General features: G+C 42.7%; 1 protein-coding gene across 2 annotated transcripts in view; it reads right to left on the minus strand.

Moving 5' to 3' along the window:
• The window catches only part of LOC105196166 (ankyrin repeat domain-containing protein SOWAHB), a 278,892-nt gene that overhangs the window by 15,510 nt on the left and 236,094 nt on the right, over window positions 1-27,288 (minus strand). For both annotated transcript variants that reach the window (XR_850740.3, XM_011161939.3), the window contains 3 exons: window positions 5,544-5,548; window positions 1,915-2,013; window positions 1,679-1,684 (listed from right to left, as the gene is read on the minus strand). Coding sequence is in view for 1 of the 2 variants with exons in the window: in XM_011161939.3 (XP_011160241.1) it covers window positions 1,679-1,684; window positions 1,915-2,013; window positions 5,544-5,548 (110 nt within the window). In the remaining variant the exon portion in view is untranslated. The remainder of the gene's footprint in view (window positions 1-1,678; window positions 1,685-1,914; window positions 2,014-5,543; window positions 5,549-27,288) is intronic.

The raw sequence follows: 27,288 nt of genomic DNA on the forward strand, positions 1-27,288 counted from the left end.
AAACATTATGTTCAAAATTATATTCTTAAGAAAAAAAGTCTCCTGTTATTTCTTAAATTGAAGTCTTCAATCATTTTTTAGTAAAACAATTATTTTCCAAGCATAATGTTTTATTTACAGAAAATAATACCACTATGTCAGTTTAAATGATACATACATACAGTGGTAGTTTAGTGCATTTAACATTATATTGTTTTATTTGACTTACAATCCATTCGACACACGACAAGCCTGGGAATCTCGTTGTAAGTAGGATACCTGTATTTATGGAAACTACTTTTCGATTTTATTAAAAACGCATGAAAATAATCGAAGCATTGATAAAGAAGACTGCAGTCAGTTTTTTTTCTTGATAGGATTTCTATAGTTGAGAGAACGGACGACAGCGAACGGAAGAAGAACGTGGATTTAGAGACGGGGAAGAAAAGGTGTGCTGCGGTGTCGACAGGTCAGTTCGGATTACACCGGCGGAAACAAATGAGTCTACCGTACGCGAAGGAGCTACGGTGAAGACCTTACAAGAAGATAAATGAACCGGCTTTCGGAATACACGCGCTTCGAATTCAATTTCCATCTAATGACGGAACGATAAAGGAAAAAATTAAGCGAGTCGAGTGAGCTTCCTCCGATTGCTCAAAATGACAATTTGAAAACATCGGATATTTTTATTTATCGCAAAATCATTTGTATTCCTGTTACATCTAATATGAAAAGAAGTTTTACAAAATTAAGAAACGACACATTGCTCAAAAGCTTTACATGATAGAAGAAGGAAAAGATCGTGGGAAGAACAATTTTGCTAAAGTATTAAATAATTTTGCAAAATGCAAATCTGAAAATAATTTTTATTGAACTCTCTATCAAAATAATTGTGTAAAGGCTGGTTGCTAGAATATCAAAACTTTTTGCAGCATTACTCATTAGGCTTGAGCATCCTATATAAATTATTTTAATGGTACAACGAAATTATTTTCAAATCTGTGCCTAGTAAATTTTTAAATACATCAGTAAAACTTTTTCCGTATAAAAGAATCTAAATGGACTTTAGAACCATAAAAAGTACTGGCAGTCTCGCTCAACGCAATGTCTGACAGAAAATCGAAATAACTTTGTTGGCCAGTATAACGCGAGGATAGGAGCCCGAGACGGAGTTTGTCGCGAACCGCTAACGAGCAAGGACCCCGTTTTCCCTCTTCCCTCCTCTAAGTACTCGCCCTCCCTCGTCGCACGCCGCCTCTCGTCGTGAAGCACTCCCAGCTTATATAAGTCTTATAAAGAGCAAAGAGCGGCGGGACCACACACATCCGATCCTATCTGCGGGCTTTTCTGTGCGCTTCGACCGTCTCTCTTCTTTCCCTTTCCTTCCTGCCTTCCTTCCTTTCTGGTACACTGAACTGACTCTCCGTTTGTTCTACCTCTTACAACACGACTCGCCCCCTAAACCGATCCCGCTCTCCGTACGTCTGGCAAATTATACGCGATCGTGACAAGGACCGCCGCGAATACTCGCTCTTTCTCGATGTTATCCAAATGTATTTGAAGTACGCTTCATCTTAATCTCGATGTAGAAGTCATCAACGTAAGGAAACAAGATTTATCAAAGGAGACGTTATTTCTTTTATATGTACGAATTGCTAATTTGATTACTGTGATATCATTATTTTAATAAGACACTTACCCCGTTCTGCATCGTCCAATAGAGACATCCAGTGGTCGGAAACATGAAAATGTGAAGGATTAAGTTGATCTTACGTTAGTATTTATAAGAATGTAAAGTCAAAAAATAATATAAATCAATAACACAAGATAATAACGTAAGACCAAGTAATTCGTTTCATTTTGATATGTGCACGCGCACCGGTTTGTTCTATGAACAAATGTTTTATCTAAAAATCTCAGAGAAAGGCTACTCACCGTAGTCTCATTGACACTCTTGATGCAGTCTCTGTAGGTGCCCGCTATTAATTTCACGATGTTCTCGTCGCCGTGTTTCGCGCCCCAATGTAAAGCCGTCTGCAACACGCACGAAGAAAGGCGGGGTGATAATTCGTTCGTCGGCTGTTTAAATCGCACGACGGCGGTGCGGGATTACCGCGCGGGTAATGCGAGACCATGAGGAAGCCGCGCGATGGGAACGTGATAAGTAAAAATGTATCAGCGCCGAGATTTATGGCGCAACTGCGGCCTTTTTGGCCGGGGTGTGCCGAAGGTGGCCCCGATTGTAGACACGACGCGAGCAGCTGTAGCGTATTTTCGGGGTGACGCGCCAGTGAAATATTCGCGAATTAAGCGACGGCAACGGCCGGGTGTCAACCGGGACGAGTTGGATGAATGGGAATCGTCGCACACACTCGAGAGAGGAAGATCTCGACTGGCAGTCGATTACAGCCGGAGCGCAGAGGAGTTAGTGCGGCTCGAAGAAACCCGGAAAGAGCAAATAGATCGAGCTTGAGTTACTTCTACTTAGTCGCTTCGGTGAATCGGAGAAAGAGAAAACAAGAAGGAAAGAGACTGGAATTCTTGGCTTGATCACAATGGAAGAAATTGGTAAATATTTTTTGGACCAAATACCACCGGAGCGATGTTCGAATAAAACACTGAAAGTGATAAAAATATACCGTCAGCGAGAAAAATAAGGTTTCATGTCCATACGTGCATTGGCTCTGATAAGACAAAAATTAATTTGTTTCTTCATGTAAGCAAATTATGTCTGTTTAAGATTGTAAATTCTTCCAAGAAGATTTTATATTCTTGCTAATATCTAAAACAATGAATTATTGATTTGATACTAATTTCTTTCCGTGTAGTATAACATGTAAGTACGTGTCAACACGCATCTCTGTGAATTACTCCGATCAAACGTATGCTTTTTACGGGTTATAACTTATAACGCGCGGCAACGCATACATGGAAACAAGGGATAACAAATGAGCAGGAAATTTGGAATGTATCGCGTCATAAATGTGTAGACGAGATTGGAGATATGCACGAACAGAAATTTTCAACGGGTAATAATTAATTGCATACAAGTTATATCTTTGAAACTATTTTCCTGAAAATGCATAATTTTGCTTGTAACGCACTGCCGTTAATAATGCTGCCAAGAATCTCGCGACAGAATCTTGCTCCGATCATTCCAGCGGCGTTTTATCACCCGCATCGTACACATTGAACCGTCGAACGTATACACATACCCGAGGTTGGGTAATTAAAAAGTTCAAAATTAAATAATATAGTTAAAATAATAACGTTCAATCTAATTTAGTTATATAATTTTAAATAATTTTTTAACTTCAACCAGTTACTTTTATATAAAACACGAACTATAACTCATTAACTTTTTTCTCAAGTTAAAAATTTACACGTGTAAACGGAAAAGATTGTAAAAGAAAAAAAATATAATCTCGCATAAAGAACAATATTTCTTTGTTATTTCACTTATAAATTTAATTTATAAAGCAATAAATACAAGTGACATGTATTATTGGCTTAATTCATAAATAAAATATAAAACGTATTTGATAAACCATGCTGTAATATAAATAACGCTTTTCAAAATTAGCCTTTTTAATTCAGTTTAAATTAATCTTAATGCAACTTTTAATGAAGTTAGTTTTTTGTTCATGCAACTTTCAACGCAACTAAATTAATTTGATAAACTATGACTTTATTAAAAATAAACTTACGCAACCTTGCATATATCTGAGCGTGAATGCTTGTACTATATAATCCGGCGGCCAAAATTAACGCCCAAAATTAATCAGTGACGCACGACGTCAACTATTAACACGACATTCTCGCAAGCCCCGATTCGGGGAGGTGGTGCACTAAAAGGGATACACGTTTTTCGCGTAGAGGCGGCAGGGTAAGCAAGCTTTCGTAGTGAGACATGCGTTTTAATTCCATCGAGTCCGCGTCCCGCGGGTAGATTAAAAATAGTGTCTCCGTCTCCCTCTCTCCGGATTTGCGCGGGGGCGTCATAGAAGCTGCCCTCGACCTGAGGCCGGCTGGCACGTACGCCGGGCTACCCTCCGCACGGCAGCGGACTGCAAGTCGCGGACCACCTCATTAGCGGACGACGAAAAAAAAAAAGTTCATTCTAATGAAGCTACCTAATGACGGGAACCACGCGCGAGCCCGCCCGCGCGCAAACCAGTGTATGTATGAGACGGTACACATGGCGGGTGGCAGGTCTCTGTACGAGGGCGTAGGTACTCCTTGTGTATTCGGCTCTTTCGTTTTATAATATATGCGCGGTTTGTGTCTTCGTGCTAAAAATTAAAAACGAACGACATATCGAGACGTGAACGACATTCGCGCGACATTACGTGTCGCGAATAATGATGAAAAGAAATTTATGAAATACTTGTTCAATACTTTTTACACGGTGAACATATACTATAAAAAAAACATCGTGTAAAAACAGTTACGTAAAAATTGATTTGCAACAAGGTATAAAACTTGTGTTGAAGTAATGCAAACTATACAAAAAGTAATTTAAAATATAGAAATACATTCGCTGAAAACATTTAATTTAATAAACATAAAAAAAAGCTAATGTGCGTTGAGAAAAATAAAAAAAAATTTTAACATGTGAAAGAAATTATGTGAGTAAAACGTATAAAAAAAACGTAGATATAAATGTGAATCAAACATGTTACAAAACCGTACAACTGTAAATAAAACGCATTAAAAAAATCATGTAACTGTGAATCATGTAAAAAAAACCAAATGTATTGATCAATTGAATGGCAATTATGCATGTTGAGAAATCACTTGTAACATGAAGAATGGAAAATATTCAAGCTAAGATTTAGATTCTCTGTAGAAACTGAAATCTTTTTGCGTAGTCTATTATACTAGTTTACAAATTTTACATTAATTTTTGTGCAAGAAAAGGAAGCAACTTTTTTAAAACATATTTTGGAACGCTCAATTCGAATATGTCGCCATAAAAATTCTATCGGGTCAAATTTCGAAGATATTGCATGTTAGTAGCATCATTTGAGTGATAATATTACAATAAATCATCGTTTACTTACAAAAATATTGCACAAAGTTATTGCTTTAGTTTAAATTACGGAGAACAAATATTGAGAAGATTGTGTAAGACTATTCCAAAGTATTTCTGCTACGTTGGCATTTATTGGAAAGGCTTAAATTCTCTATTTAAGTTACATTTTCAAAAGAATCAAAAATTAAAAGCTTAATACTTCTGCGATTTGTTTTCTAATTTCAATAAAACTTGATTGTGCTTATATTGAAAAAAAAAATGTCTTTTCTTATATCTCAAAAATCGGGCTTGATGAAAAACATTTCGACGGTAGATTCGGCCTGAGCTTCAAAAATTATCCTAGAAACAGTCTTCATGTACTCTTGCATAAAACCTTGTAAACCAGCATTATTAGTCTTTACCATAAGTAACGTTCTCCATATGTAACGGATTTCGAAGAGCAGAGCGCGGAAAAGAGGAATTTACGCATACGGATAATACGAATAATTAAGGGCGCGCTGTCGCTGTACAATTATTAAACGTACCGCACATAGCGCGACGGCAGGCCGAGCGGAGTCATTAACTGCGAAGTGCGCGGACATGGTCCATCTAATACGCTCCGCTGGTCCGGCTTGGTGAAGATGCAAGAATCCGGCTGAATTACACGGCCGAGGTGCAAAATGAATTTTTACGGTGGTCTCGCGGGACCATCAGCGCTTATGTGGGTATATACTCGTGGCCGGGCACGGACGTCTACTTTCCCCCGGCTTCGTGCTAACGAAGTTTTATGAAGCGCGATAGCGCCATACCTACGCCACGCCGCCGTGGACTTTGGCGCTCCTTAATTTGTGAATGCTGCTGCCGCGCGGTGTCGGCCGCGCGCCACGCCGCAAAAGAATGGTATGTCGGCCGACAACGTGATATATCTTCGGCCCTCTGCCCCGGACCTTCGGTCGGAGTATAGGTGCATACCGCGGACATACGGTAGCCTGCTTCTTTCCCGCGCCGCGGCGTAACTTTCTTCAGAACGATTCCGGGCGTAAAACGCGCGCGTGAGAAAGCACGCGGTCCCAAAGTATCGCCAGGATCGACCGCGCTTTCCACGGCGTAGCTACACGAGGCAGTCCTCTTTGAAAACGTGACGCATTAAACGGTTCGGTGAAAAAGTGGTCCGCGACTCTTACGGTGCATTCAGAATTTTCATTCCACTCCCCCCCCCCCTCTTTGATATCAACCATTGATAAATATATATATATATATATATATATATATATGTATAATTTTCGTACTAATTAAAGTTTTAATTAATGCAGAGCTGTAACCGCGTCGTAGCGCTAACACGATTACAGACGAGATGCGAGATGACCATCAACCATGACGGTTACAGCAGTCGGAGCCGTGCGATGCGTAATGCTCGACAATGTCGCTATATTGTTCGCAACTCGGCGTAATGCAAACAGAGCGACCTTCATGAAAGTTACTAAGGTTCTACGATGTACAATTTTTTATTCAGTGTAATGAAGTTTCGTCATGCACGTTGCGCCTTCCACAGAAATGTGGAAGCCAAGGAAGCTCCCGGAATCATTCGAGACGCTCTCTTCGTAGCCAACAACGAGAGTTCCTTCCCAACTGCTATCGGTCCTCCTTCCGTGGGACCCAATGTCCCCGTGACGACGTGTGCACGCCACATGTGCGCGAAACTACGTATAAGTTACGGCTATATAGTTGTCTTCTCGTGGATACTGATTAAGCCGGCGTAGGGGACCGCGGGCGATTCCGGGGACCGAGGAGTAGCAGGAGAAGCAACTGCAGCAGCAGCAGCAACGGCGGCAGCAACATCAACGGCAGCGAGAGAAGGAGCAGGAACAGCAACGGCAGCGGCAGCAACGGCAGGAGCTACCGCGGACTCCGCTGATGTATGCGAGCGATACAGATATCTCTGGGAAGGAATTTGCGTTGAATTAGCGTATAATCGGCGGGCCGATCTGCTCATACGGAATCCCGCGGTCCCCCGCTTACACGTGTCCCGAGAGCTGTATTCTCTGCGCGAACACAATATTTAGTGGCCGTCGTAGCGCGGCGACGGCGTCGCGGCCTGGGTCTTTTCTCTTCTCATCTCCTCCTCCTCTCTCTCTCTCTCTCTTTTCCCGTGGGACTCTCTCTCGCCGTCGCCGCCGCCTGGTATGCGAAGGAGTCCTCTTTAAGCGCGCTTCCCTGGCCCAAATTTTTCCCTTCCCGCCGCGCCGAGCTGAGCCGCGGGGTCACCCGCTGGGAGCGAGTCGGCGCGATTTTGCTATTAAGATAGGATTTCGAGATGCAGCATCTCACCCGAGATCTGACACCCGTTCCTCATCGCGGTATCCGTGGCGAGTGTTAATAAGGCTGCGGCCTCTGAATCCGAGCTCACGTTAATCGGCTCGATCGTTATTACGTTGATAAAGCATTGCAATTGAATATGAAATTTATTAAATTTATATAATTGCTCGGTATCTAGTACTCTGCTCATTTCTTGATACTTGAAGCAAAATGTGAATGCCGAAGAGACAGCAATTAGGTCCATTTAGAGAGCTGGACACCCCGGCTCATCGACTATCGATCGTTCTATCAGATCGTTTCACAGATAATCGCGCGGACACGGGGATTACGAGCATTAACAGATTTCACCATCTCGGGCCGCGCTTCTTAACTGCATCATCCATCTCGTTGGCATGGTGAATTCGCAGGAGAAAGGAGGAAGGGAGAGAGGGAGGAAGCTGGTTCGCGTCGACCGCGTCCACGAAACTCTCGTGAACGCTCGCGGTGGGTCGTCCGGATTCAATACGCGATTCGATCTCCCGAAGGTCGATTCTGGGAAATCGGGGGAGACGTCGGGCGCGTGTCTTCCGACGGGAAGAGACCACAGGGTGATGGTGGAGGCGGTAGGGTAACCGGAGGTGGAAGGAGCGAGGAGGATGGCCGGGTAACGAGCCTCCGGTCACGTGTATGGCGTCGGGCGTCGAGATGTCAGATCTATCGGCGCGTGCTCGATGGCGCGTGTCTTCGCCTGTTGATCAGTCCTGTTGCTTTTACTCGTGCCCGACGTGCACATCGGCTGGGCTGCCCGATTGTCAGGCATTAGTCATGAATTCGTGATCGCGCGCCTTCGTCGCGCCGCTCCGCGAACGGAAATCTTCGTACGCGATGAATACGCTCGCGATGACAATCGTGCATAAAGACTTTGATGAATATAACGTTGGACAAATAGCTGGGAGACACGCGCGCGAGTCATTGACACGATGCTGAGCGAATGTTGTTGCAGTTAAACTGGAAAGAAAGATTATTTTCCCATTCCGTTATTAATTCGCCGGGTACGAGAGAATATTTTTTCGTCTGAATCAATCTTCGGGATGCCGAATAATCTTATCCAGCCACTTCCGATTCAGCCGACGCAGCAATAAAGATTTGCGCCACGTTGAACGTAGAGAAATGTCGAGGGAGAGTGTTTTATTTCCTGCAATTGCGCCAAGGAGGTGTGTTACTCAGAGTCCCGTAAAAAGAAAAACGACGCCGCGTGGCGTGCCGGCCTGAACTTTCGCGTCTTGCGCGAAGGATACACAGGATGCAGGAGGTGTCATTAGCATAACGTGGAAGAGCTGTGGTTCGTGATTTATTCGCAATCTCCCGTTCTTTTCGCTCGTAATTCCACCTCCACGGCGGGTAAACACGACCCCAGGAGCCAAAGGCGTCCGAGTGGAAGATCTATTAGAAAGTAAATTTACGCGTATATTTCCGAAGCTCGCGTGTTATTTTCGCGAAAGAGAGTCACGGCGCGAAATAATGAAGACGGTCGCGCCACCAAGTTCGAGACGTTCCTAAATTAGCGCCGGCTAATTTCCAGTTTCGTACGATTCAATTAACGATTCGAATTGTATTACGCTGAATATCGTATTTGATTGAGGGGATGTCGTTCCTAAATATCGCATGTTCAGTTGTGAAACACTCATAATTGTACGTAGACTCCTCGCGCAACCAGCTGGCTTGTTATCGCAGCAGATCCTGTGCCGTACCGTGGATTGACGATCGCACAATGTTATCGGTCGCCATCAGGCCCGCAATTGCGATCCATCAGTACGGGCGGTACAATTGAAAAAAAATGCTTCCTCGTTCGAGAGGAAATAATAAGAGCCGCAGCGGTGGATCGCGCAAACGAGGTGTAACTGAAATCACTTGAGGCACTCGCTCAAACGAGCTGTGACTGCACGAAGATCTCTATCCCGGCTACCGAGCCTTTAATTCTCCCGCAGATTACCACCTTGCGATATCCCCTTTGAATATTAATTCCTCTGCAAACGCGATTTTGCGTTACATCTGCGATGTGCAAGCGCAATTAAAGCGCAATAAACACGAAAATGATGGTATTATTCGTCTAATTCCAGACTCATTCTTAACGAGGCCGCAGCGGAGTGTGTCTGCTTAATGAAATTTTCAATAGCGACAATCAATCGTTCATGTCAGAGTTTAGAAGAAAAAAAAAAAGAGTGTAAGCCGTTTCGCCCAAGAAAGCAAGCGGTACACCTTGTATTTCGCTTGAGAAAATTAAAAGCTGGGTACTTAAAGACGTCGATGAGCAGAATTACCACGTAAATCTGCCCCTGCGAGTCTCCCCGCTGTCGCAGGTGGCGTTGACGAGCCGCGACGCGACAAGACATTGCCATCAGCCACGTCCATTACATCGTGAACGTTGATTCGGTCCGATGAGCATCGGTAGTCAACAATTTCGCTAGCCGTTCGCCTAGCGAGCGAACGTCCGTGTCACAATCGCGTCTTACACGTGTGACCGTGAGACCGGACGCCACGAATTTATTCCCTTGGAGGCTGGGGAGGAAGCACGATGTCCCTGAACAAAAGATAATCCGTTTCCACAGCGCCGGGATGTGTCCCAACTTCCGATGAATCAGAATTCTCTTTCTCTCTCTGACATAGAGCCGATATCGTACTACGAGATATCCGCAAAACTGTAGGAAGAGTATTTGAGTATTTATCAATTCGAATTCGCGATCGATCGATTGTTTATCAAAGCGTCGCGATTGTCAGCGCTTGCAGTGTTATACGGAATTTTGCGCTTGCGACGGTAACGATTTCCTAAGCCTCGGGACGCGTTCAGGTTCGTTGTCGACAAAATGCACGTACCGTTTTGGCGTCGGCAATGCCGCACTCTTACGGCGCTGAATATCGATATTCAGCGAACCTCCGGGATCCCCTCGTGGTTTCGTGAATCACGAGATTCAGGGGGTGTCCGCCGCGGGCACGAGCGTTGCATGCATACATCCACCTGCAGCGGAGTTTAAACGATTAACGGGGGCGGTTTCCCGCGAATAATCGATGTCCCCCCCGATGTCCTCGGGCGTACGGCAAAGTTCTCGGTCGTCTCGATCCAACACGGTATTTCACGGGGGATTACGCGGCTTACGCTTTCGTTCGATCGTATCCTATCCTGTTCCCCTCCCCATGCGCCGTCAGGAATTATCGGTCGTGTGTCGATTATATTTCGCATAGGCGCTTACCCCCACGCTCGTCCTCAACTTCTCCGGTAGGAGATACATGGATTTTCTAAAAAATTGTTATAAAGGGCTACAAGGCTTCAATCTATTAAAACTGTTAAAAGTCTAGATTGAAAGTGTGTGCGTAGATATCCTACAACTATCTTCTTGGATGCAAGAGCTGCAAGCTATATTTAGCTATATAAAATAACTGGCACATTTTTGAAAAATAAATTTCCTAGTGGATTCTCTAGCTATATATTCTACCCCGCTCGAGAGCTCGCACGTCGTATAGCGATCGAGAAAATCGATTCTGAATCGATAGCGTGCGAGCTGCCGAGGCTCGCCGACGGATACAGAAGCTCTCGGCTGCACCAGCGAGAGAGAGTGGCGGAAGGGGTGAAAGGGTAAGCCGCTTTGCGAACGAGCGGAATTGCCGAACCGCGTTTGGGACGAAGGGAGTAGGCGATTAGGTAAACCCGGGATTAGTTAGACCGTCGTTGCTCCCTTCGTTCGGAATCCGGAGAGCCCTTCCACCTTCGACTCAGACTCGGCAGCCTCCATCTACGCTCTCCTCCGCTACTACGCTATTGGCCTAACGGAGTTCGATTGCCGCCGCTAATAATGCCATCCTTGATTTACATGATTGGATTGGCGTCTCGAAATTGAAACTGCCGCTTGCCGCCCTCGCGAATCTAACGGAGAAGGGACCCGCCGCTTACGTCCTGTATCAGACCGTGGACATTGAAATTTGCCGTAGGACATCTCTCAATTGCACAATGATGGAACGTCCGGTGGAATTACGTGATCGGATGATTTCACGATGTGTCACTCATGACGATCTTTCTTACACTGTTAACCAACGTGATCAGTCAAGAATGATGAATCTTATTTTCCTCATATTTGCATGTAATTTTTTTACACCTTTCTGCTTTGCAATATTGTTTGCGATCCCTAGGCGATCCAGCAGTACCGCGAGAAATCCTCGTAAATTCTCGTTGCCGTAATCATATTGAATCATTCCTCCGCGTTCCGGATGTGTGGGTAGACACCAATATATTTCATAGATGGATACAACAAAAGAACGCCGTTTCCTCTTCGGAGAGACCTCTCGGAGAGATTAGTATGCTCGTATCTGCATGCCGCAAGATCGTATCTGCCACGAGCGCGGTCCTTTGTGGGGTTTTGTTTGCGTTGCGTACGTATTTATGTGAGCGCCCTTCCTCTTCTTTTCGGTCTCTCCTCCTCCTCCAGCTGTTTCTTCCTTTTCTTCTTTTCCTTCTTCTTCTTTTTCCTCTTCTTCTCTTCCTTCTACTTCTTCTTCTTCTTCCTATACTATAATCGCGGGGGACGCTTCTACTTAGGGACGCTCCAAATGATCCGCTTCGACTCAATCAATCTTTAGAAAGTTACTGTCACGACGCGAATCTCCGGAGAATTTCTTCTGCACGCCAAGTTACATTCAAATGTTCAAGTTTATTTCTGTTTCCCGAAGAGGAAACTTCACCACTTCGTGTTTTGAAGGGGATATACTTCTATTATTTAAATTTTTATATCTATTAATAAACTACTTTTATAGAAAATATTTGAAGAGAGATCGCAATTATTCGCAGTTAAAATAAAGTAGAGATTAAACTGTAATTTATAATTTGAAACTTCACTCATCAGAATTCTTAGACTTTCAGGAGTACATAATCTAATATTCATTAACGTGCATGTTTGGTTAGAATTCTTGCGGGCACTATATCAATATCAATGTCAAGTTAGACGTATATATCCATTGTCTTGGCATGGATCTGTAATCCCTTACTGTGTACCAATTACCTTGTCCATTCTACCTGCGTTGCATGCAAATTGGATTTCGGTCACGGAAGACGCAGAGGAAGACGCCGGCCGTTTCCTCATGACGAGCCAAGATTTCATCATTACCGAAAGTAAATTAGTAAACCAATGCATTTCGAAGGAGCTTTCCGGTCGGTTGACCAGCCAAATATGCGGCGAAAAATGTATAAAATTAATGGCTCGTAGGACATTAGATAATCCAGGGTCCATTCGTGAAGAGATAATGATGGCGCCATGTCACAACTACAATAGAGCATCACACCGGAAAGATGCATAGGATAGCCCTTGATGATCTTTTTAAATGGAGCTCGATTCTTCAACCGTAAATAGAGACCGATTTTACCTGACGAGAGATGAGTCTACCGCGACGAAGTACGACGGGACGAGACTAGACGAGACGATACTTGGTCGTGTGGCGATGCTAATCCTATTGCGCGACTCGCTCGTGCCAGTCCCCTTTGAGATGTAACGACCGGCAAACTTTCCCTCCGTTACGCTTTTGTGGAAATTACAGGATCAGTTCCTTCGACGACCGTTCGAATTGTTCGTGGCGCCGAGCTTCGGAATAGTTCCTTGTCGAACAGTTTACGAAATTTAACCGCGGAGATTTAGTAGATCGTAACATTAAATCCTTTCTCAAAGCAGTCTCCGCCATTTTGTTGTTTTTTTTATAATTGTCCAAGAGCTAAAAGATCGATACAAGCGAATTGTGCGTGGAGTGCCGGAGTTCTTCTTGCGGACGATGTGAGTTACTAATTACGAGCGCGAATCAGTATGCGTCCGCGTAAAGTGTGGGAAGCGTGGACGTTCGCTCTGGTATATCTGGCTGGGAAAGGAAAGGGAGCATTAAAGGAAGAGATGAACTTCTTTTTGCGGCAATTTCAGCGTGCGTCAATTAAATTACCGCGATGCGTCCGGGCCCTCGGGTTCGATCGAGCTATATAGGAAGCGCATCGCGCTTGAATGAGAATCTTTCCCACGCGAAACGTCTTTAGACGTGGGTATCTCGCTCGAGATTGCATATTAACGCCTGCGTAATCCGCGTCTTCTTGCGGAAAGAAATTATTATTTTCGGGGGTGCGCGGAGGCACATTGCGACAGGAGGTTCGAGAATACATTTCAGATAGCCAAAAGTTCGCGAATACATTCCAGAAGACAGCGAAATCAACCATGACGTCAGTTATTAAAATGAGGAGATAGATTGAATAAATCTTGTGCCTATGAAAAACAGTTTATAGAATGCAAAGAATACGAGAAAGCTGCTGAATGCATAATGGTTCCTAAAGCGTACCTGTTCGATACTTAACATTTTTACTTGATGTAAACAATATTTATTAACAAAAGTAAAAAATAAAAAATTCACAAAATATTAGTGATCGCCAAATGATAACAAGCCAAGAGATCAAGTATAGCGAGAGACAGTCTAGAGAAATTTCAGCAAAACCGCGCACTCACGTGACACCCTGATATCTCTCGTTAGCTAACGGAAGACAACAGTCAGGAACCATTAGCATTCACGTACTGCACGCTTGTCGCTTTTTGGAAATACAACCTGGGAGGGCAGAGCCGTTAACGCGATCGACGCGTGAATGCAAAGGAACCGATTTGTAATAAGGGACGTGGGGGAGGCACGAGGGAGAATCGAAAGTCGAATCCCCTGGAAAGCAAAGTTCCCGCCGGAACTCCAGAATTCGTCGCATTAATATGGCGCGCGTGAGTCACGCGAGTGCGTTGTTAGTCGGCGGGCGTTCGCTTTTCTGTCGGCGATCGAGATGACGACAGTGATAACGACGGCGCATCGATGGCGACGTATGGTTGACAACGATGACGCATAATAGAAGGGCTCGGCCACGCCGTTTTCCTTTGTCGTCGTTACCAGGCGCGAGATGCGATGAGAATCCCATTATTTACGCGGCGCGGGGCGTACGAGTTGACACAGAAATAGGCACCAGAAGTCGCATACGCGTCCGCGTCGTTTAACGCAATTACCTCTGCTGCCGTGCAGGCGTGCGTGAAATTCCAATATCGCCCGTTGTTGCAGCCATCCCCATTACCGAGTACTGTGCCTTCGTATACGCGACGGGGCATGGGACTTAATAAAATTTTATACGTAATTTAACGATACCTTCCTTCCTCTTTCGTAGTGACCAAGTATAATTTTACGGATATTTTGTAAAACAGGTTTATGTGAAAAGAGAATTCGCGTAAATGATGAAATGTTTTATGGTTCAAAAATCTCCAGTTGATTTTTCTGATGGTATTAGAACATCATAGTTGCTCAATTTAAAAAAATTTATAAAAAAAGATATTAATCTATTTACTTAAAGTTAATTCTCTCTGCTAAGTGATTTTATTTAAGAAATGCAATTATTATTTGTTTATTTAATTTGGTTTTAATTACTAATTATATTTATTTAAGGAAATTGCACTAATAATTAGAGTGTTGATTCGTATAAGCTTATTTTTTTTAATTATCGGAAATCCAGATTAATTTTCACTTTTTAAAAAATTAATTCCATGAAACAGACAAAGGAGCTGTTATATTTATAAATCACAGAACACTTTCTCTTAAATAACAAATTAATTCACAAAAATTCTTTTTTAATTCTTTTGAGCTAGACAAAATAATGTAAAATTAAATAAAGCACATCATAAATTACATTTCATCAGTATAGCAAAAAACAGGTTTCCATAATAATTAACGCTTTATCTGTCAAAAATGACTTTTTTTACAAATTAAATCTCAATTATATTTTAGAGAACATACATACCACCACCATCACAAACACGACATGCTGATGAAATATAATTTACGACATTGTTTGTAGCAATCAAAGTTTATAACAACACCTTATCTGTTTCAAAATAATTAAAAGAAATTCTTTGTGTAAACTATTTTTCGTATTGCTGAAGAAGACTCCAAAGAGAATAAAAAAAAAAAACGTTCGTTGGTTCTACAGTAAATGAATTGTATTTTTACAATTGGAATTTGCGCCTTTATAATTGCACTGATTAATCTCATTTGTCCTGTTTTATTTGCGTTATTTTTAAACTGTCAGTGTAATCGGGATTTATATGTAATGTATTATTATGAATATTTTAAGTTATTGAAGTATTCTTAGTACAGAAGGTATTAAAAGCTTATACACTAAAAAAAAAAATTTTTAATAAATATTTATTCTAATTGTACTAACGAAATATTTACTTACGGTACATAAATATTTATCGTAGAAGAAAAAATAATATTCAAATAAAATTAGTGGTTCTTGTACTAAATAAATATATATTTACATTTAGTAAATATTTCATTAGTACTATTCAAATAAATATTTATTAAAATTTAATAATTTTTCCCTCGGTAGAATATCTACTTCTTTTACATCCATTCTCGTAACTTTTTAAAGTTAACAAATTAAATTAAAATGGTCTAAATTTCTTAGGCGCCCACATTTACCTAGGACTTTCCATTTACTTTGGAGCGCAGTGGCTTTGGACACTTTGCTCGGCAGCAATTTGGAAACACCCTGTATTAAGTGATGGACCGAGCATGCCGATATAGCCGCGTACAAGAGTAATATCCCGGAGTGCGAGAGGACGCAACACACGGTACGAGGGTGCCGCGCTCCGGGGAAGAGGCAGCGCGCAACAACTCTCCGCGCGCGGGCACAAGGGTCAGCTACAGATTTTTGCGGGCAGGTCGGACCGGCATTGGGCAGCTGGCGTGCGGTCAGCCGCTCTGCCCGCAGCGTTGCGTCGGTCGTGCATCACCGGCCACCGTATTAACCCCAAGCCCCGACGTACTCGGCCAGTACCGCAGGCCGCAGAGTCCGCGGTCCATGGGTGCCCGTGGACCCCGTGCGAGTCCACCACGAGTTCCACTATATACCTGATTACCTTCCCCTCTTGCCTTTCTTCCACCGTGGCTCAAACCACGGTCATATCGTCCATATAGTCAACCGCGACACCTCGCGTTCTAGACAAGAGCTAGATATAATTACACGCTGTAGTAAACGCGTGTCCCCCGAAGGTGACGAATAGAAAAGTGATAGCACGATGCGCTTTTTCTAAGAAAGAGTACAAAAACAATTTCTTTTCCTTTTTCGCAAAAGATTTTTTTTTCACGTTTACTAACACGGAAAGAACGATTTTGCTAAAGTATCTAAAAATTTAGCTAAATACAGATCTGAAAATAATTTTATTAAGTCATCAAAATGACGAGTAATGTTGCAAAGTTTCGACTTTTTAGCCAGCTTGAGCGTCCTACATAATTATTTAATAATAGTTTAACAAATATATTTTCAGATTTACATCCAGCTGAAGTGGAGATATCAATATATATCGAAAGGCAACAACGACAATGAGGAACATCGTATAATTGTTTCGAGTGGAAATTTCACACAGAGATTTTAGACGTATAATAGTTGATTACGCACCGATACAAATGAATACTGGCAGAAAGGTGAAAAGATAGGCGGCCTCGTGAGGGCAAGTGTAAGGGAGCTCTAGCACAGGCTCATATTCCATATAATGAGAGCAGCGCCGACATCAGACAAGCCGACATTGCCGAGTAATCGAAAGCCGTCGTGTTGGCCAGGCTGGCGAGGCTAATAAAGCAGCGCTTTAGATCGATAAAGTAATTTCGATTGACGATAACCGATAATTGAGAGAACGAGTGCTCGTCCAGATTTCTCGGCGCGGCCACGAGATGATTTGCGCGAAAGCTGGTAAAAGGATGAACGCGTACTTTCTCGGAATAATGCCGGCGGCCAATCTCGCCATTTCTTTTTCTTTTTTTTTTACGTAATTCGAGATACGCGCAGAGTTCGGAGAATCTGCTATTGCGTACAATAGCGGGAAATTTTAAATTAGACTCTCTAATTTCCAATGATAAATCGTTGTTCGCTATTCGAACGGCGAGGCTGCCGTTAATCTTTTCTAATTCGGTTGTCCTCCGGATTGACTACCATGCACGTGACTTCCTCGTACATGATAAATGATCGCAACAATATTAATAAAACATCGTACTTACATACTGCGACGTGATCCACGATGAGTATGCACATATCCGTCCATCCAGGATGTATGGCAGGCAGGCACGAGGCGTGAAACAGAAAAGACGATAGTTACACGTATCTGCGCGTCAGCCTCGTTAGTATTAATTAAGACCTTATTTATATAACACAAGCGCGGGCAAGCACGATTTGCATATACGTCGCGTGGGCCCCGAGCAAACAAAGTTCAGCGTCGCGCCGCAGATCCATCATCGTTGTCATTACCGCGCTGCGGCGGACCGGCGATTGTGGAGACGAATTATCGCCGGTATATACGTCGACGATTGTTGACAGGCAGCAATCACGCCGTTGCGTTGGTGCGCGCGGCCGGCGATCGTGTACTGGCGATGGCCAGCGATACGGTATATAATGTCGCGGCGCAGTAAAGGCTTATCCGAACAATGCGCGATTTCTAGCGCGTCGCGCCAACGTGTCAACATCCCAAAAATTGCGTCCCCTCTAACCGCTGACACGACTTGCCGTCGCGCGCAACAATATTTCGCGAGCATATTGTCGCAGCTAATCCCGACTGCTGTTATTTGGTGTACAATTGGCGCTTGAATACCGTATCGTTTGAATAAGGCTTAAGGGCTCAGCTCCGCGTGCAAACCGTCGAAACAAGGATCGCGATATCCGCGCCGATCCGCCGAGACGTTGGCGAGGAAAACTCGACGAGATTTCCAAGGCAAAGTAGCGGTTGGAAGCGTGCAACGACGCGCGCGAGGCTACACGCCGGCGATCCGTCATGATCAAGCGGGAGCTGTGATTTAATTGTCACCGGTAGCTCCGTGACGAGATGGTGGAAAGTGAGCAGGGTCGGCTAAGTCGTGAAGCAAGAACCGCCGTACTACCCTTCTAGTAAGAAAGGCTTACTGCGACGCCTTGTGTGACATACAAGAAATGCGCGCAAAAAGCGTCGATGACTGGTTCCATCAGATAGCTATTTGCAACGCTCTTCCAACTTTTGCCTAATGTAGTTTAATTGCGGAAAAGAGAGACGCCAACAACCTATAGACGGTCCGCCCAAAATTTTCAACCAAAAAACAAAATTTGGAAAAATACTCAAAATATAACTCTTAATACCTATACTGATTCAAAATACATATAAGATGTCAAAGTGGACTCAGATCAAGATCTTCCCACAGAGATTTAGGGATTAAAATAGGCAAAACAAGATCAGATATTGTTCATCAATTTGGCTCAAAATTTTTGGATCCTGACCTGAGTACACTTTGACACCTACATATTTAAAATCAGTGTGTCAGGAGCTTTATTTTGAGTATTCTTTATTGTCTGATTGCAAAATTTGGACGAAACTTGGTGCCTCTCTTTATTTTCGCGAAACACCTCTATGAATATCTCAAGCTTCGGCTAAATACAAAGAGTATCGGAAGTTTACTATTATAGGAAAAGAGATATTCACATTTTATTTAAATCAGTTTCTTCCTTCCCCGTATACATAATTGAACAAAATATAGCACGGTAGAAGAGCTGGAGGAGAGCGCAAAGTGTATCTTTTTCAAAGCAAGCAGCGGCCCTGGCGCAGGAAGGCAATAATTGAGGAGGAAGGGCGGATTGCGGGGTTAAGATCGACTCGATTCCCGTTGGTGGAAACGCAACGGTGTTTCGCGAATCTCGTTCAACGAGCGGGCACGATATCCAACGAGTCGGGCAATTATAAAACTGCTGTAGAGAGTCACCGCCACCGCGAAACACATGTCGCCCTCGTACTACCCCCGGAGCTCCCTCCTTGTCCACCGATGCCGACATGGGAGCGAACGCGCGACACGCACGCACGCGAGCTCGCACGCACGCACGCGGTCGCTCACGAATGTGTGAGTTCCAGGGGTCTGTGTGTGTCGCGGTTCTGTATAATTTGACATGTTGTCGTACACGTTATTATTCAGATAGATCTTAAGATACGCGCGAGTCGAACGGACCTCTTTTCCTCGTTCTCCTTTTCCTTCAGTCAGTCAGTCACTCAGTCAGTGAGACTCCATCGCCCCCTCGTATTTCCATTCCGATTGTCGTCTTATCAGCTGGTCATTGAGATGACTAGCCGATACTCTCGATCAAGAGCGAATTAAATATTATGCAAAAAAAAAACAGTTATTGCGATATCATGTGATCGAACTGATAAGTTTCACGAACTGGTCACACAAAGTTTACGATTTTCAGATATTTCTGGCCAATATTCCGATTCGCCTTTAAAATCAACATTTATGATATTTTAAAAGTATAATTACTAATTCATGATACTTTTACATGATTGACAATTTATCTAGAAATCGTTCAATTATTGATCAATTAAAAAAATATATAATATAATAACAGACACGCAGTGATTAATCAAAAATGTAAAATTATTATAATATATTGCTAACATGAATTATGAAAAAAATACAAACGCGTAATAGTATATTAATACATACATTCTAAATTTAATTTTTAACCAGGTTTTTTTGCGATTTCTAATACTGTGCGCACGGAATGTAGGGAATTCCATGTTCAAATCCTGACTGCGATATTTTTCGAGAATAAAATCTCTATAATATTCGCTCTCTTCGATGCTCTACGATTACCATCAATATTGTTAAACTACTTGTCAATTTAATCTATAATATTACAAACTTTGGCTTGAGCTTTAGAAAGTTTCGAGATCGACAAATAATCGGCGCGCAGTTCTTGTGAGCTAGAAATTGTACAATTCACGCAAAATTATTGTTAAATATCAAAATCTGCTTTGACAAACATTGGCGTCTTTAAATATTAGGCAAAGTCCGGTCTTTAAAAAGTATTGAGCTTAACCGTTACTAAATTAACGGGAAAACGATACTGTCATGTATAAAAAAAAAGACGCGTTCAGAGTGACTGCGTATCGATGAAAGTAGTATCCATTTCCATTATCGGCAGTAGCAGCGTTATGCTCCTGCATTAAATACCTAATCGCACCGGCAACTGATGTTTTCCTGCTTTCGAATGTTTATAATCAGTAGAGCGGATTCCGTCGCGCGATCCGCGAACGCTAATGAGCACCATTAGCGAGTGCGATGTAGCGAATCGTTCTCGAGCGCGTATAAAAAAAGCGACGTGCGCAGACGTGCGTCATCTTTCTTATTAACCACCGGCGATAATAAGGAGAAGCGCGCGCGTCATTAGAACTGTGCTAAATATTCAAAACGCGCATATATATAAAGTCGAGCCCGAGCACCTGCGGCCCCGCCTAATTATTCAAACTTTTTTAAGTCGCGGCGATTTATATCGAGCAATTAGCTCAGCCTGTAAAGCTAATTGGAATGAGACCGCGTACGCCCGCCGCGTACTGTACAACTGATAAACGTGGCCCGTCTCGTTAGTTATCCGCGCACCGTTATCCGCTTTCGGGGAGCGCGCACACATTTCACAAAAAATTCCGGAAATCTCTCTCTCTCTCTTCGTCTCTACCTCATCGCGATCTTCCTATTATTGCGATATTGCGAGCGGCGCGATAAAAACAGGTAGAATATTGGTAATAACGTAGTGCGCGTGGGAAAAGTTGTTCTCCAATCGATGGGGTAATACCCGGCGATTCGATTATGAATTACATGTTTTGTACGGTAGTCTCTCCTGAACTAAAACGAAACGCAAAAGGTGTATGAAACGTGCAATTATTAAATCAACTTGGTAGCACTAAACCCGTGCGCAGTAAGTAAAATGTTTTATAGATATGTATGTTCGGTTAAACACGCTAAAAAGGAGCGCGCGAGGTATGAGAGAAGGAAATCTGCGCAGTCATTATGCACTTCATTAAGAAGTCGCTACATATCGGGCGCTATCTCTTACATTTTTATTCATTAGGAGCGGAAAGATACGTTTATCTCGCGCAATATTTTCGTTATAATTACGGCATTAGTGTCTGGCAGCTCCGAACGAGATGCGTGCCAGCCACCACGGAAAATCCATGTAAGTCGTGTGAAAAACACAAATTAAAATATGTTAGAAATGCCGGTTGTATCAATCAATGTCCGTCTAGTAAAAGGTAGGCGTGAAGGTGCTTCGTCATTAGGGGCCAACCTTTCAGACGTCTCTGAAGTTGAAGAGTGGCGATTCATCCGTCAAGCTTTTTCGAATATCTTTACGATTAATATGCATTTTACACCGCGTGCCATTCTTCATTTTCGCGGATCTCTCGTCTGAAAGAAGTAACGTGCCGATTATGGAATGAAATAGATTTCGCAATCGCTCGATGAGCTGTAAATCTGTAAAACTCTCTGAACACCGTGATCTTTTCGGGTTATAACCGTATAATTGAAATTTCACTGCAAAGAAAATGACGCGTTACGTCTTAACAGAGACACGACAAGCGTTGCGAAGCGGAGGAAATTTGCTTTTTACGATGCCATTATTCAAAGTCGGACGCACGAGCAATTATAGCAACCAGGCGGTGCTATATCGAGATAACGACATTAGATGTGTTGCATGTAAATATGATAGATATCGCCACGCGTCTACCACGATCCCCATTATCGCCGAAATGCATTCTGCAATTTCGAAATGTCGTCTCGTCGCACCTATCTCGCCTCCCGTCTATCCGGATAGCAATCGGGCTCTCACGGGATATCTCCGTTGCACTTCTTACAATAGCGAAACTCGTAAAGATACGACATGACGAGACCTCGTTTGTCGGCTGAGATCGTCGGCGCCTCAGACATCGCGCTTAACTCATCGAGCCTGATGATCACGATCGTCTCTACAGACATATGCGCGATACGCACCCGTGTAACGTGCGTGGAACAATCGATAGAGTGCCTCTCTTGCTTTCTCGCGAATGCACCGCGCGTCTGTACGCGCATAAGCAATGCGCGAGAGGGGAATTTTCTCTCGCGCGCTCTCTCACTCTTTCTCTCTAGTCGCACACCGGAGAGATCTCCCGTGGTAGATATAGCGCCGGCCCTAAACATCCGCCATTATATTAAATTGTGTATATTTCCCTTCATAATTGCTCGAATTATACGCATTATGTAAATCGGTATGTTAATGCCCTCTCGCTCGCTCCCTGCCTGCCTCCTTCTCTTCTCTTCCCCTCTTGCTCTCTGCGTACCACTTCGTTCGCGATTCTTTTCCCTGCTTTTGCCCACCTCGACGCTGTGGATTACAGCAATTTCGTTTAAGCGCGCGCGCGCTAAATGTTACTTTATGCTCCTTTTATATCCGCCCGGTATCTCCTGCCGGGCAGGCAAGCAGGCAGGCAGGCAAGGGCAGGTAGGCAGGAGAGGCGGGCTCTGGATCGCGCGCGTTTTAACGCACGCCTCTATTTACATAATATTTCGCCAGATCCGTATCGTCGCGTCCGAGATCGTGGCATCGTAATCGCGTTTCACGGCGTTCGGCGCCAAAATCGGAGCGCGATCAGGCCCGTTAATTTTATTCGCGTCATTTACGTCGTCGATATATCGCGAGAACGATGATCTAGCTTAACGATCGACGCATAAAATCGACCTCGAAAATCTGAGTGATCTTTGCAATCTGTCGATCGGGGAACGCAGAGGCTAAACCGCTCTGTTAAAAATGTCATGAAATTCAATGTATTTTTCAAGTTTTACACAAGTACATTGAATTTAATGTATTCGTTGCTGAAAGGTAGGTAGACGCATGAAATTTAGTGCACTTTTGACAATGTTAGATATTTTTTTAACGTATCTGCTTGAAAATTGGCTTTCGTTACATGACATTAAATTTTGCTGCGTATTTTTAACAGTGTAACCGGAAAGATGATATTTAAATTTTATCATTTTCTTTTCGGCGCGATAGGAAAATTCATTATCGTTATCTTTATTTTATCAGCGTCTTACGCAATTTTCTTTCGTACTGAAACGCAACACTTCGACTGACATTAATATCGCAATTGAAGTTAATGAGTTTTGACACAAGCCCGCACAGAGAGAAAAAAAATGTGTATTAAAATATTCCATTAAAAGTAAGTATTAACAAAATATTGATTATAATCAGCTCGATTTCCATAATATCGTAACCGATATGACTGTAATAACATCAAAAATGCAAAACGGTGCTTATTTTTCGTCGTCGATGGTATCTTACGAAGTGTTTGATGTATAATATATCGATAAGTCTGGACTTCCTTATTAAGGGTACCGAAGACTTCATCGAATTTGTATCCGTCGACTTCAGCAACGATCGATAAATAATCGCGTGATAATCGATTACACGCCCTGAACATCACTTCGCATTTATCTTCATTTCTAGACAGCTGTACTTCACGTGAATCGAGCACAAATCGAGAGTAAGTGTTTCGCAAACTGTTCGCGCTCAAATAATTTCGGGCAATATCGCTCGTCGTCTTATTCCTTTTGAGAGAAACGGCGCGCCATTCCTTTTACTTATCCTCTTTTTTTCCATCACAAAAATTTGCCTGAACGACCTGAGCAGGTAATCCTGCGTCTCATTACCGGCGCCAATTATCGAATGGACGATTGGATCAGGTGCGGTGGCAAACGATCCTCGACTACTCTCAATCAAGCCGCGGACGAGAAGGATGACGACGATCGAGGGCAATTTCGATGATGATACGGAATTATCCAGCGCGAAGAAAGAGAGACCGCGCGCGCGCGCGCAATATCCCGAAGAGGTTTTCGCCACAAACCTAAAAAATCTCTTTTCTCCGTACACTGCGCCTTTCTATATTTTTTTTGCATGTAATATATAATATTATCGTATATATGTATATTGAAAATAAAACACTAGAGATATTTATAATCGTATTTGTAGCAGATACTGCTGCTCAGTTGCTTGTAACATTTTGGCACACTACCGACGCATATTGTTCAAGAATGAAATATAATAACAGTTTGTTTCTTATGTGATTTTTAAATACGTATTCTAGTTCTTTGAACTGTGCGCCGTTACTTTCGGTTTCAAACAACGCTTTTATTATAAATTGAATCGGAAAAGTAATATCACAAAATTAAATTAACAATCAATTTAATAATACTGATGTTAACATCTATAAGATCATTCTCTTCCCCGGAAAATGTAAAGGATCTAAGGATCTCTTGTGAAAAATATTACCTTAGCCAGAGTTTGAATCTGGATCTCCCTACATTTCGTATGGACGTTTTACTTAAATTAATGAAATCGGTTTTTTAACTTTATATTTTTTTTAAGTAAATATACTTTTAAGGAAATAAAAATTTATTTAATTTCAAGAGATGGCATTATTAGCCTTTTTTAAAGGCTGGTAAATAAATTATTTGTTTAATTCAAACAAATGACTTTAATTCAACTTAATATGCGCATTCAAGTAATATGTGTGTAATTAGTGTCACACTCTCTATAATTCTCGCAAAAATAACAAGAATGGCGCAGACAGACAATTTTGTGAATTTAAAAATTTTTAGTTTTACATTTTTCCCGAAACTATATGACTTATAAGAAATGAGTTAGAAAAACGTTAATTTTTTTTTATATTATTAATTTTTATTTAACCAGAGAAAAATTTCTTTGAATCAAAAAATATTTGTTCGAATCAAAGAAATTTGTGCATTGTTGTACGGTTAAAGAAGAGTTTCTTTAATTTGAAGAAACATTTTGGTTGTTCCTTTTATTAGAATCAGAGAAATAGTTTAGTTTTGCAACGCAAATCTTTTTTAAAAGAAAGAAATGTAATTTTAACCGGGACAACTTAATAATAAATTATTTCTTACATTTCTGTCAGTATCTTTTTTTAATTAAAAAATTGTTTAAATTAAACAAATAATTTGTGCAAAAAAAAAGACAAATTGCATTTCTTGAAATCAAATAAATTTTCATTTCCCTCAAAGATATTTTCACTTCAACTTAAAAAACCAAGTTAACGAAACGATTTCATCAATTTAAACATAACTTCTTTCTGTATTAAAATTATTAGATAATCTAATGTATTTAACATAAAATTTCCGTTTCCATAAAAATCTGTTTTGTCTGCAAGTATCGAAATCGAAAAGTTGATCAACTAGCCCGAGTCTCTGCTATACTACACGATACACATTATATAATATACGAAATATAATACGTATCCACGTACGCCGATAGGACGACTATTACGGATCCGCGGACGAGCTTCGTTACAGGACCTGTGTGATTTTCCATGCAAATTGAGTTGTTCGCCTGTCATTATGCTAATAAAAGTAATGGTGCGTCGCATAGGGATAATGCAGCTGTCGTAAATGAACCGCCGCCGCGATCGGCATCGGGGGCCCCTTGCGGAAGGGTGCATCGCGAATCGCGATGTCTCGAGTCGCGACATTTTTTCGCGACCGACCGCCGCCGCGTCGGCTCGCCGCGACAGGTGGCTGACGAGATCGCGCGCGGTGAAAGTCGCTCCGGGAGCAACGCTCACCGGCTCTTCTTATCGCGCGCGTCCCTTCATTACGCCCGCGGACAATACCGGGGAAGAAGTGGAAAATATATGTTAAATTCATTGCGAGCGAGAGGGAAAGCGGATTTGTCTCACGATTACTTTTCACCACCTGCGAACAACGACGTCAGGCGCGAAAGGGGGATCATAGCGGCGCGAGAAGAAACTTAGGAATTATCGAGACGAATTTTCTCACCGCTGCGGGATATCTCGGAGATAAGGCCACCAGATTTCTCTCCTCCGTGCAAAAGTACAGTTTCAAACATTTCCCAATTTTTTTTTCTTTTACGAGCATTAAATTAAAGATTTACAAGCGTATTTTAAATTCGCGTATACGCGACGCTTTCTATTCGAATATAATGTTCTCGCGAAGAAGTTTCGTATATGAGCGTTGCGTATACGTTTGTTATGTCACGCGTGGAATGGATTTTCGGAGCTAAACGCAACAGCTCGTCGCGCGGTAGCTTCGATACGCGAGTACATCGCGCGAACGTCGAGTTTCGTGATAGTAATTGCATTTATGTAAGATACGCGCGCTAAATTGCGCTGCCGGTGTGCCGTCGAAAATAATGACGCGGCGATGTGTGTAATTAACGCGCCGTCATTGTGCTCGCGCCATTTAACCCAGGTTTTCCCCCGTGGTATTAATAATGTATAGGACTCTCGCGGGAGATCGAGCCTGCGCCTCTTCACCTCGCTTTTTTTTCCGCGTACCGTCGTACCAACGCGAAAACGCATACGGCGCGCACGTCAATGACTCGTTTCTCACAATGCGAGCGAGAGTCGTCGTCCACCGAGCTGAGCGCTGCATCGTGGGACTGACGGCGGAAACGCGTCTGCACTGCCGCTCCGCGCGGCGTTACGTGCGTGCATAATGCATATCGCGTGACTCCGTCACGGATCCGGACAGTTACAACGTGTACACGCGTAACAATATCGCGTATCACGGCGAATCTCTTTCTGCTACCGGCGTCTGGCATTTTAATCGAACCTCGAGAGAGAGATAGAGACAGAGAGAGGGAGAGAAAAAGAGAGAAATGTGGATCGCCGGGAATGCGTGTCTTCGTACGAGTGAACGATAGCGTAACGCGAGCGGCGTGCCTGCTAATAAAAAAAAAATATAATGCTGCGCGCGCTCTGTCGAGACAACTCCGCCATGCGTCTCTCCTTCGCGCGTAGAGTGCAAAGTGCGTAATTCTAAAGCACTCCGTTGTATTACGACTGGCTGACCGGTTACATTGTAGCGCAATTACACTATCCCTATGTTAGATCTATGCTAATAACATTGTTACGTCCGGCACTGAGATCGCGATCGTAAAAGAAACATAACACTTTTATAGTAAAAAAAAGGGAATTTTTTTCTTACAATACAACGAGATAAACATCGCATTAATAAAACGATATATTTCAAGTCCTGCGTGGAAAAACGAATGATCGTGCAACTAATCACGTATGTTCGTAAGACCGAAAGTGATTTTCTTCCTCTTGTTA

The sequence above is a fragment of the Solenopsis invicta genome, chromosome 9, assembly GCF_016802725.1.
Source record: "Solenopsis invicta isolate M01_SB chromosome 9, UNIL_Sinv_3.0, whole genome shotgun sequence".
In the NCBI taxonomy this organism is placed as follows: Eukaryota; Metazoa; Arthropoda; class Insecta; order Hymenoptera; family Formicidae; genus Solenopsis; species Solenopsis invicta.